Consider the following 20,366-nt stretch of genomic DNA (forward strand, 5'->3'; position numbering starts at 1 on the left):
TCACTGATCTCGGTTGGCCTTCTTCCATCCTACACCCTTCTAGAGGAGCTGAGGATCACCTCACTGTGAGAAATCTTGACATGCACATCAGACCCATGCATTTAAAATCAGCTGCAAAAATATAGACGTCTATTTTGTTGCTGATGTGTTTGTTTACGAGTCGGAAACTCCTCAGTAAAAAAGATTGCATGTGAATATAGCAAAAAATTAAAATACTGAGTTAAAGCAGGTTATAATTTACACCTCTCAAACTGTGTAGATTTAGTAGACATTTTTTTCTGTAGGTAATTGCCTGCTATATGATTACTCCAAGACTGTAATTAGTCCAATCTTTTATCTTTATCTTATGGTTTCTACTTTATTACTTGGGAACGCTGATTGGTTAATACATTTTAATTTTTTCTCTTTGACTGTACTCTGAAGGAAAGACATAAATAATTCCTTATCGAGAATCTAGTGGCTCCCTAACTCTCTTTAGCAGCAAGGTTAGTAGTTAAGGACCCATCTTCTCTCCTTTGATGTCAATCTCTCCCTAACCCTTTATATGTGTAAAGTTTGTATTGGGTCATAAAAATTAGAAAATTCAATGTATTCCGTGTACACAAAGTGCTAAAGATTTATAAAGAAAGAATATTTACAGCTTAAACTTTACTTTGCATTTACTTGTTTTGGGCATAATTTCTAATTATTACAAACCGATTATATTAAAAAATTGCATTAATATCTGTTTTTAGTTTTTAATATGAATGTTTCTCTTTGGAGTTTATTTTTTTTTAATAGACTGTTCATTTTTCTACATACCACATATAGTATGCTATGTTCTAAAACGATATGGTGGAATGTGGAGAATTTTGTTTTGGGGAAATAATAAATTCCTTTGGCTCCGTACAAAAGGCTTTATTCATCCCTCAGGTGCATGATCATTATCTAGGTCTATCTTGGCTTTTCCCTTAATTTAAACAAGAGCCACCTACTCTAAATCACCTTTTTTTTGCTTACAGACGTGTAACTTGTAGATGTGCAGCCTCTTATATTAAAAAACGTACTGAGATTTCCATTTTTATAAAAGTTATGAAGAGTTAATTAATTAATTTGTGAATGAAAATTAACACTGATTCCAATATCAAACATTTTTCTTTGCTGTCAGGATGAAATTCAGTTTAACCTAAGAGGAAAATATAAATCTTATTGCAATTTCTAGTTAAGCTGTTGAAGCTGTTATGCCAGAATACTGTGTATGCCAAAGCATCTTATTGGAGCATCATGCATGCTTAAGGGACATGTAGCATGCATTCTCAGCTGTTAAATATAGATAATCATACAACGCTTCTCCACAAAATATCTATTTTGTACCAGTTGGAAGCTCATCTTCCTACCACATAAGCTTATGGAACGGTGCCTCTGACCAGGAACCATACTTACGGAAACAAATAGTGAGTAAACCTCTTACAAAGGGCTTTTTCATGCACAATGTTTTACTAAAGATCATAATATACACATAAGTGATACTCAAACATGCATATAGGCAGCTATGTTTCTTTCCTCTCTAGTGCAACCACTGCATTAACCTGAAAAGCTGTGCTAAAACTCAACACGCCTTACTTGCAGTCACAGGGATGTTCCCTTTCCAATCCATATGTGCATTAGCACCTGTATGAGTGTCTTTGGGTAGGCCCCTGCTCTCTGCGTTCTCGCTTTCCACAGCATGCCACTATGTACAGTCACTCTAGCTCTCCATCTATCCTTTCATCCTTGGTATTCAGGGGAGCCTGTGAAGCATGCAGTTAAAATGAAAATAAAAAATATGTGTCTCTTCCTTGATCCTCCTGAGGTAAACACCAACTTTGTTCTATTGACCTGTAACAGAAGGCAGAGGTCAGAAGGACAAAATCCTCTGAGCTGGAGACCATTTCTGCAGTGTGTTAAATGCCATTAGGTCTCATTGACTTCTCCAGACTTTTCCCAAGGCATTTGTCATTAGCAGCAGAGATCCATATTTAATAACTATGTAAGTGTTATTACGGTATTTCTTGAGATACACTGAAGAAAAGTATATATGCTGAAGAAAACTATTCACAGCATTGCATTAGGAAACCATTTGGTCTTGTCTCATGGAAAGCTATTTCTATATAACGATGTTACAGTGCACATTATCGTACAGAGCTGTCCTGGTTACTACATTACCCAGACTTGCTTAACATCCCAGGCTCAGAATCAGTTTGGCCACAATATCCTCTAAGAGCTAGTGACTTTGAGTGCTACATATGAGACACCTCAGACAGACCTGTCTTTCAGAAAGTATTAAATCTCTGCCATTAGCACACATTTTGGAGGACTGAAATGGACATCCAAACATTGAGACCCAACAGAGTAGTCTTTTGGAAAACTTTGGCCTTCATGAACACTGATGTAATTCAGGATTAATGCCATCGAGCTGGAAAGATTACAATAACAAAAGAGCAATATGAGATTGGACTTAGGCCTCCAAAGTCTAAAATCTCCAATATGTATTTAAAGAGAAATAACTTACTCCAGCATTTGGAAAATGGGGCCTATTGAAAAGCATGAAACCTCTAAAATGTTATTTGAATGCCAGAAAAGTAATACTTTAAAAAGCCAAGACAAAAATGCCAAGAGGAACAGAAAGGAGTGAGCCAGAAACACTAACATGTTCATTTCCACCCTGTCCGTGAGCTGGGCAAGACCCACAGCTCCACAGGCATCTCTGGGTATTAACTGACGGACAGTCCCTGCCCTCAGTGACACGAGTGTCGTCTCACAAAATTGAAATATGGATGTAAGCTGGACTTAAAATAAGGTTCCTAACTAGAAAAAATACCGACTCAGAAACATGCGTCTTATGACGATACCTACATTTAGCTGTGACTTTGTACCCGCCCAGCGGAGGGTCGTGGCCTTCCACGGCATCAAATCCCGCTGACACCAGGACAATCTCTGGATCGAACTCATTGGCAGCTGGCATAATCACAGTCCTGTAGAGTGAAAAAAACCAACCTGTTAAAAATTAAAAGAACGTCTATCTTCATGATATAAATTGCCACAATCTCAAAAATCCGCAACACAAGATATTTTATTTTAATTAAACCAATCTTCATGGTAGCTGTCCAAAACCAAACAAAGACCAAGGCTTCAATTAATTTCTTTCTATAGTCACTCTTTTTTCTTTTCTATGATTGAGGGAAAAAAAAAAAATGCAGGTACATGTGCAAGCCTCTAATATTACACACACATCTGTGCCTGTTTTATCCTGCTGCCTATAAAAAGCTGCCTCTTCCAGGGAAGTGACTAATGGTTTACAGAGAGCACTCAAAGCCTGAGTGGAAACCCGGACTGCTCCAGTTAGTGCGAACTTGGTGTAAATTTGAACTATAAATTTCTTTTGGGAAAATGTTTGCTTTCCAAACCTTTTTTTTTCTTCTTAACATTTTTAAATGTTTGTCGAGGTGGGGGGTGACTCTAGCAAAGGAAAAACATGAAATTCCCTTAATCAAATCCAGACTATGTTGTCAAGCCTTTCCAAGGTCAAGCATAACAGGAATGTGACAACCACAAACTAGTGACAGCAACCCCTGCTGGTGTCAGGAAGATAATTCAGCCCTTCACAGTCACAAAGATTCCACTTTTTTAACCCCTTCCTTGACAAACTTCCATGGGGATATTTTGTTGCTTTGTTTTCACTCTTCTCCAAACTCAAAGTATTAAAGATGTGTTGAAGGAGAAGATAAAAACCTGCATTCTGCACTTGCAGATGCCTTCTTTCAGGCTGACTTTCCAAAGGGAAGGCATCAGGATGGCTTTTACACTAGTGCGACAAACACTGAGCCTGTAAGGACTGTGCTAATTCAGGGGGACATCACTAACATTTAAGGGCGGATACACAAATGAATGTTCTATTCCAAATACATTAACTCAAGGAAATCCCAATTGGTCTACACTGGTCAAAATCTGAAGATCAATTTTGCGCATGTGTAATACTATTTGTCTTAGCTCAATATTTATTCACCTATTAATTTATCAACTTAGGCCAAAGAGATCTTGTTTTTGTTGCAAGAGTGAGGTTTTCTGTGGGGAAAAAAAGCATATTAACAATATTTTAACAACTCTCTAGGTTTTTGTTTAGTCTAGTTTTTGATCTGTGTTTCATGAAATATTTTGTTCTGATTTCCTCAAAGGTAATTTTGATATTAGGAAAGTGTTCCTTTTACTTCTTAGTCAGAGAAAAGGAGAATTCAAACTAAGTAATGTCAGGACATACAGCATTTCAATGAATATCATTTTACATTAGAAAAAAAGGAGAGAGGCAACTTCATTTTTCTGGTGATTTCGCTGAAATTGCACCACAAATGTCTGCAGGCAAAGTAATATAATTTGTGAAATATTCCTTTTTTCACATGTCATTAGTAGGCCTCTGCTGAAGTACGAATTCCAGTACTGAGCATTGCACTTCGGGAAGAACCTAGACCAACTTGAGAGAACAAAAGAAAAGGAAAAAATTCTAAAAAATGTGACCTAAGTGCATAAAATGATAGAATTGTAATTATTTGATTTACATAACATGAGAGTATACATGATACAAGTCCACGAATATGTAAGTGGTTGTGGCAAGAGGAAAGAAATAACCTGTTCTGCATTTCCACTGTGGATAGGACATGAAGCAGTTGCAGCAGGAAAGCTGTAGTTCAGACACTGGAAAAAACTTTAATATGAAGGATAGATAATCATTTAAATAAAATGTTTAAGAAAATTGAAGAGTCTCCATCTTTTTGAGTTTTTTATAATAGGTAGAACAAATATCCATCAAGCTTGCTACAGATTCAAGCTGACATGGCCTTGAGGCAGGAGGTCAGATTACTTCTCTTCTAGGTCTTTTTCCTATAGTTCCATGATGTATAACTACATAACACACAAAGTACACACATGAATAATTACATTAAACAGTATAGTGACTGAACATTTTTGCAGGTTAATCTCCACAAAGTTAGGGAACAATATCAGGAATAAAGACCTCCTATGCAAGCACATTTTATCTTTCTTATGTACATACCTTCTGGTACTCTAATTATATGTTCATTGTCTGAAGCAACACATACTTCCCAAACTTCCCCACGTCTGCAACACATGTGGCACGGATCCTGATTAGTGATGAGGACTGTGGCTGATATGCAATCTTGATCTGTCCCCATAGCACCATATATCTTATATACTGAAAGAAGGAGGGATCCTGTGGAGAACCCTCCCTATCTGCAGCCACTTGAGCTTTTGCCCTCCTCCTCTCCATTCACATTTCCTCAAATTCGATTCAGGCTCTGTTTTTTATTTCTTCATGTCAAATAAAATGGCAGCACCATGGAGTACAGCATAGACAATCCTCAGGAGTCAGAGGATAGAGTGTGTTCAGTGCAGGCAGAAGCTCTGGAAACTCAAGTTGTTGAGCACTAACAAACCTAACCAGGCTAATGCAGAATGAGATTTTTGAGAGTCTTATAATTTGGAACATTGGAAAAATCTACCACACTTCTACCACATTTCAAGACCTTGCTCAAAAGTGTAAAGATATCAGCACATTTTTTTATAACTTGGGCAAAACAATGCATTTGACCCTTAATCTTATTCTTAGAAGCAGCAAAAATTGTTTAGCCACAGTTTCTTCAAAATTTTTGTCAAATAAATATGTCTGACATGAAAACTGCCAGCCACACTGGGTAACATTAGTAAAATTATTAAATACTGAAAGCAAGGTCTTTCACACAAAGCACCAGGAATAGCTATTAACACCATCTTTAATAGTACTGAACAGGAAATAGTAGCATATTCATAAATCTCTACAGAAACGGTATAGAGAAATCTTAGCTAAAGGAAGAAGGCTATAAGGATAATAACCAGAGGTGGCATTTAGAATTCACTGTTCTGTTACTGTTTTCAGTATTACCTGAATTCACATGACTAAAATAAGACCGGAGAGTTTTTTTCTGAAAGAAAGAATTTTTTCTTTTAAAAACATACACAATGTCTGTTAAATTTCACCAGAAGAATAGCACCCTACTTTTGCTATAATACTGTCTCACAAATTATGACAGAACTTTGCTACTGCTACTCTGCATACTATGTACCAGAAGAGCTAACCTATGTGCCCACAAGACCTATGTCATTGTTCATTTCTCTTTCATCCTCCATAATATTGAGGGACTTCGAATGTCAGAGCTCATCCATCTTACACTGTTCTTGATTTAATACTGAACAGAAACTCTAAGGACTTTTCTTTAAAAAAGACGTTATGGAAAATGTAATCTGTTTACTAGGATAGCAAACTTGACTCTTCTCTAAAACATCTCAGGGTGTCCGTGGTCCTTGTTATAGCAGCCAAGGCTTTTGTCTTTCAAAAAGATGATAGCCGCAAGTCTCTCAGTTGCAGAGAGGAACATATAGACATCTAGTTCCTAAATGTATAATCCAGTCTTCCTCTACATTAACCAACAGGCATTTAAGGTTGCTCCTCTTTTGAATAACTACTATGAGATCTCTGCTCAGAGAAGAGCGGCTTAATGTCTGGAAAACACCATAGCATTTTGTTTTGGACTTTGTGTAGGTAGGACCTCTCTAGCCCTTGTCTTGCCTTGGCAGGAACTCCTTTGTGGCACAAAATACACATGTAAATTCCTTCACAAAAGCACTGAAGTGCTATAAGGAATCATAGACATACATTTTTAAATATGGACTAAATTTCACCAGGACATAAATAAAACCTTTTGGCATTTGCCACCTCTCAGGCTTCAGTGCCTTCATTATCCCTGAATAACTGTCTTTAGAAAAATATTTTAAGGTTGGCAGCTGTAAAGCCTACACAAAGCACTAGATTCCATCCCTTTTTTTATTTGAGCAACATGAAGCTCACTTCTCCCTCGTAAACAGGCTTCTCCTACCTCAGGAGAGTGAGGACGGTTGGACAGGCAGGGACAGCTCCTGATCCTTCACTGTCTCTTGGGAGTAGAGAATCATCAGACCCTGTATCTTGCTCCTTTCCTATCTCATCTACACTCTGGGGGCACAGCAAGGTGTAAGAAAAAGAAATCATCCATTGACTGTCTCCTCAGGAGCTCCATAACCTTAGCACTTTCCATCACAATTGCCTAAGAACAGAATCCTCTGAATGAGATCATAACAGAAAATATGCTTTTTTTTTAAAAGTGTACAACTAGCATTGGTCATACACTAATAGATATTCATGCTAACCTTCCCAAATTCCTCAGACCAACCCTGTGCTCAGAAGTCAGGCTGCAGCTGGCAGGATTTGTTACGGTGCGAAGGGTCAAAACTCTGCTCATCAGAAATCCTTTGCAAGGGTGCATAGGCAGCCTGCACTCAGACCTAGGTAGGAACAGTTATTATCTTACCCACAGCAGGAGTAAGAAATATGATTTGGCTTCTGGCCATAGGTCACCAGACAGGTACAGACTGGGGACTGGCAGGCCATCAGCTTCCTTGCTTGAAGCCAGTTGGGCTGCAGGGGTTATCAGCAAACAGAAGTTAATGCTAGGATCCTTCCCCGGTGAAATGAGTAGTTTTTGTCAGAAGAGAAGTGAATTTTTTTCTTCCACTATGACTCACACTCTCCTTTACTCCCTTTTCCAAAGAAAATAAAACACATAAAAGAGATATTTATTTTCTGTGATCCTGAATCATATAGAAGCATAAATATTTGGTATACTGTATTCATCTAATGATGACAGCAGAGTTACAGGAGACTCTTGCCTGGCTGACTGTTTCTTTCTTTTCTCTCACATTTTCATTAATAAACATGTCAAAGACTGAAAGCTTGAGCAGCTGGATCACAGGAGTTATTTATCTGTGCTAAACCTTGCAGTTACAATGAAACTGTGTCCTCCAGCCCAAGGTAGCGCAGATCCTGCTTTAAGTCTGATGGTACTGGGAACAGAGCATGTGTCTGGGAAGCTGAAAAGATTCCTTTTTGTCCCACTAAGGAGATTTCCCCAAAGAATTAATATGTTCCATTTGGGTATGCTGCTGTCTGCAGAGAAGCCAAGGGATGGCTTCCAGTTGGGTGTAGTCCTAGAGAAAACATCAGGCATGTGATACTCCCCTCCCCACCAATCTGAACATCAGATGCAAGACATTAAAGAGATTTTACCAAGGGACTCTGTTCCTTTTATTCTTCCATTCTATTTTTGTACATTTAAAGCACATGGTTAGGATGCTCCCAAACATTTGTTCTCCCAGAAGAGATTGCAGAGCAGTACCCAACCCAGAAATTACTCTGCAAGTACCATCACACAGAGCTGGATATCTCCAAAGAAAGTTAAGTTGATGCAAATAGCTACAATTCTTTTTCTGTGTTGGTAATTTAAAAAGGAAACGAGCAGGAATACCAGCCCAGGACAGTAATTTATGTAACCGAGAAAAAAAAATCCACACTGTTCTAAAACTGCAGATTGGAATGGCTTAGTAACATAAATTATTTGCTCTTTCCCTAAAATCCTCCAGTATTTTCATCCAGTGATCTCAAAGTACTTTCAGAACATTAATAAATGGAAAGGTTCATATCTTCAGCTGGCATAAATCAGTATAGCTGTTTCTGATTGCATAGTCCTCTAAAGCAAGCATTTCTTGTACCCACTTCACAGATGAATCAGCTAAAACTAAAAGCTGGTAAAAGACTTGAATAAATTACTTAGTTGTCCCTGGAAAAACCTCAGAAAAAAAAATGCAGAAGACTCTAAGTCCACTACTTCAACTAGTAGAAAACACCACAAAAGCACAGTTATTTATTCAGTTATACCAGACTTGTATTTTTCAAGAAATATGTATACAATGCATTAGTGCTATTAAAGTGGGGGTTTTGCCACCAAATGGAGACCCAGTCTCTTGACTGAAAGAATGTAGGTCTATCTACAGTTTCTCAGTTTCACATCCTACAAATAAAATATTGTTCTAAAGAATCACTATGTTGTCCTACCTTAAAATTACCCAAGTTTAAGTATGTTGTTGAATGCACCCTGATATGAATAGATCAGAGAGTATTTAAAAGATTGCCCTGATAGGTATGTGGGACTTATGGTATCTATTATTTTTATGTGTTGTTTGCACATATGTTTTAATGTAACACAATATCAAGTAATGTCTATCCTCACAGAAAGCTACATAGCATTTCTGTACAATTATTGGATAATTCTTTTTCTCCATATTAATTAAGTTTATACTAGTGTCTCTCACTAAAATGTTGGTTTACCTTCATGACTTTTCTTTATGTCAGTCCTACTGTCAGCGCAAGTTCACCAAGGCCAAACCTGAGAACTTTCCCCCAAAACTCCTTGCTGACTGTCATCTGACCATCAGCTTTGTCCTGGACTTATCCTCCAAGATATGCCTAAATCCTGCAGATTTTATCTGTATTAGTTTCTAAGTTATATCTTATAAGTTTTATCTTTATAGCCTTTATTTTTAAATCTTTTATTTTATTGTTATAGGCTTTCTTTTTATATCTTTTTAATAATTTTATTTCTTCTCTATTTTTTATAAGCCCAGTCAATATTCTTATCCTTACTTTTATTTTATAGTTACCTTACTTGCTTTCTGGAGATACAAAATATATTTTTCTCTTATTCTTCAAGGGGCAAAAGGTACCACATCAATACAAAATCCTCACTACTGTAAAACATGGTCATTTCACTGGGATTTACAGATGGTATTAAATTTAAGCATATGCCAAAGTGTTTACAGGGTCAAGGTGTCCCATGGATGCACCCAAGTTAGTAATTTCAAATGTTATAATTGTAGGAGTATCTAAGTGCCACTGAATGAAAAGTTTTAGAAGCATCAACAGCTTTACTTTTTTTTTTTTTTTTTTGGCTTTTGAAGACATTTTCAGAGCTTAAGGCTATTATTTGTGGGTTCCTTTTTAAATGAATAATTATTATGGCATCCTGCATGCAAGTTTCCTGAATTCTATTACAGCTGGAATTGCAACATCTTAAGCACTCAAAGAGCATAAGAAATATTGACTATGATATCTGCTGATCCTTCCATTTTTATTATTATTTAGAAAAATTGTTTCAATGTAATTATAAGGATTCTTCTATATACGATCTACAGTATGCCTCAGTCAGAGTCTCTGAACTAGTACAAAAAGAACAAAAATAAGAAAAAGTTAACAAACAGGAAAAGTATGAGAAAAACATTACTTTATGGTTTTCAGAATTCACTTAAAAATTAATAGCATAGCCAAATAAAATTATACAACTTCTAGAAACATGGGCAAATGCATATACACACATACAATGCACATTCACATCCATATTCAGAACTGAGTAAAATTCAAAGTTCAGTGATATTAGGTAAAGGGATTGGCTAAAAATTATGGTAAGTAAGCTTGCTCAAAGATTATGGGTCTAAGTATCTCTCAAATGATTATACATTGACAGAAGATGTTACCTTGGAAGGATCAAAGACTTCCAGTTGTCCAGTATGCAAATATAAAGGCTTCTATGGAAATACAGGCCAAGATAGCACATGTGATAGCAGAATATCTCCTTACAAAACACTTTTACCCTGAAAAGTGATTGAGTAAAAAAATCTGCATTTTCTATTAAATGTTCCTCTGTCTTTTTAGAGTCTTATTTGTGGAAGCACTGGCATAATGAAAGAAAAATTTACTATCATTTTACCTTTTAATTATTTCTCAGATCTCAAATAAAGCTGGTTGGTACCATGCCATCTTGTGCAACATAAATAAAACTTATTTACTAAGTTCCAGCTGGTAGCTAAAGGACTGATGTGGCTTCCAAGAGCTATACAACTGAAGATGATATATGAGAAGGAGGAAATAGAGGTTTAATTTGCAAAGATGGGGCTTAAAATAAAACACAGCGTGACTTAAAATAGTATCACCAACATTGAGAAACTAAAATGCAATAAATATGGAATCCCACCATTTTAAGTCAATTATTTTTCTGTCAAAGCCATTCTAACATGTACGGGAAATGGTACTGACACAGGCATATACACTGCCAAATTTTACCCTCAAGTACTATTTAAGATAGCATTTAGTTTTCATGGTGTAACATGTTCCTATCAGAAAAATCAATTAGGTGCCCATTTCTTGTTATTACTTTATTTTATAGGAAAAAAAAAAAAGTAAATTTTTAGAAGCTTTTCTGCCATAAATATAATAATCAAATTTGGAGGTATTTTAAGTTTTCTGTTCTAAAATTGGTATGGCTGCTTAGAAAATATATTACATTTCTATCAAGCCTGAGTACTCTACAATATTTTCTATAACAAAATAACTATCAGTTTTGCCTTTCTACTGGTATTTTATCATAAAAGTCAGTGGACTTGGCCTAAAATGTTAACATAATAAACTAATAATACTACGAAAACTGTTCACTGCTCCCAGTAAATCTTATTACATAGTAATAAAATTGCTCCTAAGAAGACAAAAGTAAGTGTTATAATATCAGAAATAGTTAAATACAGAGGTAAAAACTTGCCACAATGTGTTGCATTTATAGAGTTCACAAAATGAACGATAGCATGGTATCCTCTCTGAGGATTTTCATATGTCTATGAAAAAGCATATTATTTTGGGTATATTCTACCTTTCAGTATATTTTTAGAGCACTTGACACTTTTAAAATTACTTATCAATCTAAGAATAGTATAAGAGAAAGGAGAGTGTAGAACCTATTTTTCTTATACTCCACAGGAATGGTGGAATTGGGGAAAAGAAGGAAATGGTGGTGTTCTGAATAAATTAAAAAGAGAAGAGGGCTCTGGAGTGTGAAGTTTGTCTCTAGGTCCAAAATCTACCCTCCTCCTTTACAAAAAAAACTTTACAAAAGCTTTCCAGTTTGGGCATATAGTGTACAGTTTGACAAACAGCAGGAATGAGGAAAACACGCTACCTAAAATTTACTGCTATTGATTGTACAACAGCTCAGTTTGCAATGTTAACAATCTGCTTATGTCACCACTGAAGTGATTACTAGAGAAGTTTATAGTAGTTTTCAATTCTTGCAAAAGTGAGATGTGGGGAAGAAGGGAGGGTAAATCGTATTAAAAAATGCCTGGGGAGATGAATTGGAGGGGTTGCATTTTTCATGGGAGAAATAGGTTGAGTGGATAAAAGATACAGAAATACCTTGGAAAAAATACTTTTACCACAAATTTGCTAAATTTCTGAAAAGCGCATTTTGCCCAGAAGGGGATTTTTTTTCTTTCCTTTTAAATGAAAAGAAAACAAACATTTTCTCGAAATCAAATTATTCATCAAGGTCACGGCCATTTGCAAAAGCATAATTTTTCACATGCTGTATTCATCGACATGGTTGTGAATGCGAAGTACATGAAGTTGTCTTAATTTTTTTGTCAGAGGTCTCTACATATTCTCTCTTGCAAACGCTTTCTTGCTTTGTCTTGTATTTCCTTCCATATACTCATAACTGCTTTTAAAGGTATTTTCTCTGTGTGTGGTTTTCTGTCTTATCATTATATAGAAATTTCACAAGTTTCTGGATAGCCACTATTATTTTATTGTATATTATGTTGTCACTATTCCTTTCAAGTAATGCTATTCAGAAAATTGCTCATATGACTAATCTTATTTTTCAGCTCTTACAAGGTATTCTTTCAGAGGGAAGATACAGACATATGTCACTTCCTCTTGTTTTTTGCTGATGAACAACATATACACTGGTAGAAAAGGAACATACAGACATTTTCTTACACCCAAACCAAATTAACCAACAGGAAGTGTCTCTGATCTCAAGTAGGAAGATATTGATGCTACAGGCAGCAACAGTATCCAACACTTCTGTATTAGTAAATACAGGCCTATTTGTTTGTCTCATGCTTGGCAGAACTTTGTCATTGGAATTGGGGCCACTTTAGACCACCCCATTACTCTAGCGTATTTAACTCTAGCGTATCCCATTGAACAGACCAGCTGGGCTTCATTCTGACAGCCAAAAATACAACATCCCTCATATAACAAGATTTTATACAGTACAGAAACATGAAGTCTTCTCACTTTACCTAAATTGAATGCCACTTAATGGAACCCATACTGATATAATTTTAGTGGGGGTTTAGAGGAAATATTTACAGATAATGTAAGGTAACCCAGAAAAACATTTTTAAATCCCTGCCCTTTCCACCCCTCCCCCCAAAATTCTCGGAGAGAAAGAGAGACAATATTTGCGGGAGCAGAAGGAACGCTCACACTAAAGCACTAATCCCTAGGTACCACATAGTATTAGAAAATACAACTTTTTCTGGTGCAGTTTCACCTACTGTTTGGTTAGAAATGTGATCTGGTGTTGGCGCTAGGTAGTTTGGAGGAATCCTGTCTCTTCTATATTATCCTATCCCCTCTTTTCCCTTACACTCATTTTGCTCAACAAAATAGAGGAAATATGATAGACTCCAAAGACAGAGAAAACTGGATGTCAGCGCTTCCAAATTAACTGAATTGACCGTGACTAGAAGGACTCAATTCACAAAGAAAAGTACCAGACTTGTTCAGGGAGTAACATCAGGTAGGCTAATGTTTTAAAACATGAAACACTCTCCTGCAAGAGAGTTACACCTATAGCTTAAAGAGTGAAGTCAAAGAAAGCACTGGAGGGAACTAAGACTTAGGGAAATACGAAGCAAAACATGACATGTTGAAGACAATGGGAATTTTGTTTCTGATTTCAGTAGTATGAAAACAATAGGGTTTTGTACCTGAAATTCAAAGGGAAGCATTTTCATATAGGAAAGAACTTTAAATATTAAGGAATCAATGTCACAAATTGGAAGCTTAATAAAATACGGAAATAGCAAAGAAATCTGCATTAACACAATATCTGAAACAATGCCCAAGATGGTCAGGAGATATTGTATCAGCTTCAGAGAAACTTAAATAATAAAAAAAAGGATATATATTCCCATTCACAGACACAATGAGGGAAACAAAAAGTTTTTCTTAAGCACATCTCGAAGGAGAAGAAAAAAGGAAAAACAAAGAGGTCTGAAAAATAAGGATTGAAGGCAACACCGCAGAATTCAGGAATAACTTCTGCGTAAATGTTTCACAGCTATTTTTTTTAACAAGGAAAGAATAATGAACAGCAAAGCTGAAATCTTAGCCCAAGAAACAAAACATGAAAATGCAGATATACTGCAATGTGATTTAATATTTTACTTAAGGTTCCATTGACTTCATGGAGCCAACATTTCTCCTAATAGATTTTATCTGACGTCTGCAAAAAAAATGTAGAAAGTCTTGTGGTCCTAGATCAATCATAACTCTTTCAGCGGTGCACATGGAAGAAGCCTTTTATATGTGCCAGGCATTTTACAGCAGAAAGGCAATTCCACTCATCCCGAGAGTCATACTGATACAATGCTAATCCATTTGCCAATACAATCACTTGCACCAACTTTTCATGTTGCCAGGACTCCTGAAGAAGGTCAGAGGAAAAATCAAGGTGAAGTTTGGGATTTAACTAGAGCATCTAAAAATTACGTTTTGATGTTTCTGAATTTGCCTTTCCCCCATGAACTTATGTCTCTGCACTTCTGTTACAAAACTGAACTGCTCACACCTCTTTTAATCATTTTTGGATCCTATTTGGAGTGATAAATTGGATAGTCTCCTCAACAGCATGAAACAAAAAAGACTTTTTCTACCATATGTTACAGTCATAAAAGAGAAAGCTGTTTCCCATTATTGGCTGGTCCATCCTCATGTAGTCAGTTGCCTTGGAAACTGAGATTGATTATAATTTCAAGAAAATGTAAGAATGAACTGAATCACATAGTTCCTTTTTCAACGTCTGTCTCAATTTACAATATTGAAACTAGCAACAAAAACATCCCTAAGCATGATTTCCACTTCTAGCTTTATTTTTGTTGCACTTATCTCTCATAGTGACAGTCAAAATAATATAATAACTTAGATTGGATACATCACTAAAATAATTGTGACGTTTCAGGAAACATTGTAATAAATGTAAGTAAAATGTACATTCAAATCAACTTCATTAAAAAAAAAAAAAATAGTTGTTCTTCCAGATTTGATATCTGGATGACACAATATCTAGGTATCATGTAATTCAAATTGTTCACTCTGTCCAAAAACTTGAACTTTTACTGAAGCCAAAATATATTTGATAAAACATTCATTTTCTAAGTATTTCACAGGCCCCTTCAGTTCATAATCATTTCTCTCCTAAGGATTTGACTTTAATCAGCTTTAGTGTGCTTACTGCAAATAAGTTACCATTTATTTATGAAATCCTTTTGCCATTTTAAATTCCTTACTTAAAATTGTCAACAGAGCTTGTAAATAGTGAAAAAAACTAGTTCAAAAGCAGCACTTTTCATGCTGCTATCTTTGCATTACCAACAGTCCCAAAAACTCTGCAAAGATCTTTTTGCTGTGAGTTCTTCAATTCCAGTTGCCAACCTATATTTAAAAACAAGGAATTTTACACCAGCTGAGAAATTTGGCATACTCTTCCCATCTACTCTTCGTTAAAATTACTCTTCCAACATAAAATTGCCAAACCTGTCACAGGGAGTTGTGCAATTACAGTGAATAGGAGGAAGTTTTTATCATTGCTAATACATGGGAGGTGATCCAATAGATTTAAGTTGTGGCCCCTTCAAGAAAGGTTAGAAGACTCTTGGCACCTAAGCAAAAAGAATTTGTCAGCCCTTCAGCATGAACAGCTAAGGAAAAAATTACTTATTAAAGTCTGTAATCTTTGTATTGTTTTTCTGTAAGATAGTTCAGTCTTTGGAAGAAAAAACAGAACCCTAAGTTAGTATAATGTTAAGCATAACTACAGAAGGGCTGTATATATAATCATCTAAGTTGATTTTGATTTTCAGTCCTAATTTCAACACTTTCTGACTTTTGTGAATTCATAACATTAATCAAATAATATCTAAAATTATTTTTTCTTCTTATTTATTGGGCAATTCATGTCTTTTTCTTTTTTTATCCAGCTCTGCACACTTGACAGACATTGCTAATCAAGTAGTTTGTAATGAATTTTGTTATTTAGTGCCAAATAAATGATTTGTATTTTTTATATTATTTACCCAGTATAGCTTTAAAAAGACATTGCAGTAGCACAAATATAATATTAAATTTCATGTCATAGCCTTTAAATAGTTAACAATTTCTTTATTTTAGTTTATTTTATACCTTGAATTCTAATAAAAATCTGAGCTCTTAGTTGTAAATCTTGAAATTTAATTCCAATCTCAAACAAGAATTCATGCCCTGACACTGGGAATCCTGGCAACCTGTCAGTCAAAGTGGAAACCGAGGAAGGAAAGGAAGGAAATAGTTATCTTTGAAGAGACTTGACTGTGGAACAAGAACTGGTAAAGTCTTGTTTGCTACGACACAACGCATGCCAGCTTTTCCACCACCTCGTTGCACTGCTTTCTTCACCAAAAAAAGCCATGATAGAGATGAGGAGTATCAAAGAGCAAAGAGTACTTAAAAATAAGCTGATCCTGCCAAGGCTGATATTTTCATCTTCCCTCTGGCTCTACTCCATTCTCTTTAAATTCCATTGAATCACCAAAGGAGAACTCTGGCCTGATCATGGGGGGAAAAAAAAAATCAAAAAAAATAAAATCAGTGACTAAACCAACAAATGAGAAGTACTTTAGCTTGTAATCTAAGAACTCCTTTTAGCAGGATTGCTAACTATTGGTGAATACAGCTCAAGAATGGCTTAAAGAAGCTGCTGCAGTTCTAGAATACTAAGTATTTCTATAATTCATACAGATACTGTACAGATAAAAAGCATTTAAAATTGAAAAAGGCATATGTTGTTTCAACAGCTACAGGGTACACATGAATCTTCCAATTTGGCTCTATTTCTAATTGCAAGTGAAGCCAAATCCTTGAAGCAGTTCCTTCAGACTTGTGCTCTCTTTAACAGTTCCTACATTCTTCTTCCATAAGTTAAAAAATTCAATTAGAATTTTTTTAATTCACAATCCCATAGAAATGTAAATAATGAGAATGAAAATTATTATTAGACCAGGCTAAAGTGAGAAAATATGGTGTTCTAGGACATATGTAAAAAAACATGGGTTTTGTTTATCTTGTTATCCATGCAGTCAATTTTAGGCTCTGTACAGCTTTAAAAGGAAGTATATATTAGCAAAGAATAGACCTCAAGGGGTTTGAAGTTTCATTCACATAAACATGTAAATGTTTTGATGTTTATTTCAATCTTATCTATGCAAGGTCACCAATACTATCAGAATATCCTGTTATAGAATCTCTGTTTCTAATTCCAGGCTGAAAAGATTCACAAGTTTTGCCTTAACCTTTTTGAAATCCTTTTAAAGATTTGTTTTATTCTGAAGCTGGACTGAGGGTATAAGTTTCTTTTTTTTATTTTATCCAGACTAGTTCCACCATGTCTTGTGTAAATCATTATAGTCTTGTCTCTCTCACTTCATTGGCTTTGTGGCTTCCATCTGTTTTCTCTCATCTTTTCCTCTACTCTGTCTCATCTACATTCTCTTTCTACTCTGTTTTCTCTCATCTGCTTGCTCGTTACTATTAGTCCAGCCCTCTGTTTTCCCCTTTACTTCCCAATTATCTCACAGAGGTGGAGAATGCATGAGACTGGAGAGCTCCATTCTGAGGGATGCTGACCACTTTAACTTCTTTTTTTGACTTGCAAACTTTAACTTCTTTTTTTTATTTATTTTATAAGACAGTCCTGGATGTCTTCACTGACCTAAGCATGTTACTTTTCTGAACGTTGTCTAAGGCACACTGTGTTCTTATTCCTGGAAACATTAATAACTACAGGACCCATTTGTACTTTTCATAGAAAAGTGTAACTCCCTAATGTCCCACCTGCACACAGGTTACCACAATATCATGGTATGTACTTTACTAGTCTCTGAAGGGAAGCTGTAAATATTTTATTGTTGCATGTTATTGTATCTGTTGAAGAACATTCAGGAATGTGCTTATTTTAATGTTAATACAATTAATTTAATAATGATGCTGTGATACAAGTAAAAATTTGAGTATCTCAAATTTAAAAAAAAAAAAAGATAGACATGCATTTAAAACCTTTTAGGATCAGGACCCAAATATATACATTATTCTATCACTGAAAACGTCTTAACATGGCAGGCTTAATGCTCTACAGCTACCTTCGTGACACCATGGATGTCATAACTCCCTGTTCTAAAGCCGTAATCTAGCCTTTGATGATTAGGGGTAATCATTAAGCCTTAAATTGAATTCAGTCAGAAACTTCCAGCTTGAAACTATTTTTTTTCTTCCTTAATAAAGAACAACTCTTCACAAATGTTCAAAACCGTACAGTAAAGTACTGACCTTACAGAAGTGTGCATATGGTCTCACTCCCGGGGCCTTCACTAGTTTCTTATGTTTGTGCACTTTACCTTGTGATCTCTCCAGTGCAGTCCCCTGTGACACAAGTCCAGAGATGCAATGCCAAAGAGACTTAGACAAGGTCATCACCTCAGCATCAGGTCCATCATTCAAAGAGTGCATTGGTGCATAATTCACAGAATTACCTACACATTTCTATGTCTCAGGCTTGGCTGATCACTTAACTGAACTATCAGCTTCAGTGAAATCCAGCTGTGCTATGTGTCCCATTTCCTTGGGACAACTCCCATTTACAGTAAAAGGCACCTCCTCCAAGTAAACACCCCTGAAGTAGGAAAGCCCTATTTATCTTCTGGGACTTACACCTCTGCCCTTGTGCCAGCAGAGATCTATACCAGTCAAAGCTTTCATTCCTCAAACTCTGCCCTTCTCCTCATGCTGTCCAAGGGAATATTTTCAAGCACTCCCCCAAGGAGTGACAAATAGTAAGGTTCTTGCTCTTCCCAGTGTCAGTGGAGGAGCAAAATCACTACAAATTTGTGCCCTGCTGTGGAGAAAACTTCTGGAAACTCCAGAGACTTCTACAACTTTCCAGAAGTTACAAATGAGGTTTAGAGAGGTAGCTTGCATGTTGCCTTAATTACAGAGTCCCTATCTCTTTTCTATGATTGTGAAAACTGTGAAAGGTTTGAAATGGAGTCTGGAGAAAGGATCATCGTTCTGTGGACAGCACTGTTCTCCACTGAATGGCAAAAAGGCAAGTGACAGAAGAAGTTGGCTGATTTGGATTTTATCAAATAAAAGTAGCAGTGTTACTCCATGTCATTCCACACTCCATGATATATCATACTCTTTTTTAAAGACTACAAAAATTTTTAAAGCTGAGGTGCTAATGTGGAGCCCTGTCAGAGTAAGGGTTGCTACTGAAACAGGTAACCAGTCCTTCATGCTTTCACAGAGGCTCTATTCTGAAAGCTGGCATCTATGCCACAGCCAAAGCAGTATTTATCTTTCAGTGAAATGCTGGAGTCATGAACCTGAGTGATTTGGAGCTGCTCTATTTATAAGCAGATACTCAAGACAGTATTTTTGGAAGGCAGCCACTGGAGTGTACTGTATTACAAAATAAATCACACTGAAAAGATGCTCCCTGTCAAGCTGGAGATACTTTTAGAAAAGATCAATTACAGAAGCCATCACATTTATGTGACTATTTCTACCTTCGTTAGTGACACAAGCTTATTTCATACACACTGTAAGATCCCAGATGAGCTCCCCTAAGATTTCACACAGATCACAATACCACAGGCTCTTAAATCTAGTGGTCTCATTTTTTACAGTACAATGAAGTACAACTAAGGCATGATCTTCCTCTGACAGGTCTTAAATGATCTCCATCTCAGCTCCTTAGGGAATGTGTTGAAATTTAGCCATTTAAAAGATCTCTAGCCAATGTTTCAACTGCTCTGAACTCTCATAAATATTATCAGCTCTAAATTTCTGGAAAGGGTCACTGTTGAGAGGTAGTCCCTTCAGGAGTATACAGTACAACCTGACTAAAGTACAACCTCATCCCAGGTTATTGTTCTCATGTATTTTGGTCTAAGTGGAGCCAACAATATTGGCTACGGAAGGTGCAGTACAAGGATATAACAAAAGTGTACAACCAAAGTGGCAAACCTCCCACTTACTTCATCAATAAACTGAAGTGTATACCTTGCCTAGGGATATGACTACACTGCACACCACAGCAAGATGCAAAGAAGTCTGTGCTAGCTTTAAAATGAGTCAGCGTGGATACTGAAAAACTTTTGCCAGAGGGACTTGGTTTTGTACAGGCTATTTCATATGGCTAAGAAAAGGTAATTCATCTCAGCGCAGTATATTAGCCCCTTTAGAGCTGAAAGATTAGCTTGGAGACAGACATAAACTGCTA

General features: G+C 36.1%; 1 protein-coding gene across 2 annotated transcripts in view; it reads right to left on the minus strand.

Annotated features, from left to right (window-relative positions):
• Positions 1-20,366, minus strand: part of HDAC9 (histone deacetylase 9) — a 283,155-nt gene that overhangs the window by 53,114 nt on the left and 209,675 nt on the right. For both annotated transcript variants that reach the window (XM_075143616.1, XM_075143615.1), the window contains one exon: positions 2,875-2,993. In XM_075143616.1, the coding sequence (XP_074999717.1) occupies positions 2,875-2,993 (119 nt within the window). The remainder of the gene's footprint in view (positions 1-2,874; positions 2,994-20,366) is intronic.

Source organism: Calonectris borealis, chromosome 2 (assembly GCF_964195595.1).
Source record: "Calonectris borealis chromosome 2, bCalBor7.hap1.2, whole genome shotgun sequence".
Classification (NCBI taxonomy): Eukaryota; Metazoa; Chordata; class Aves; order Procellariiformes; family Procellariidae; genus Calonectris; species Calonectris borealis.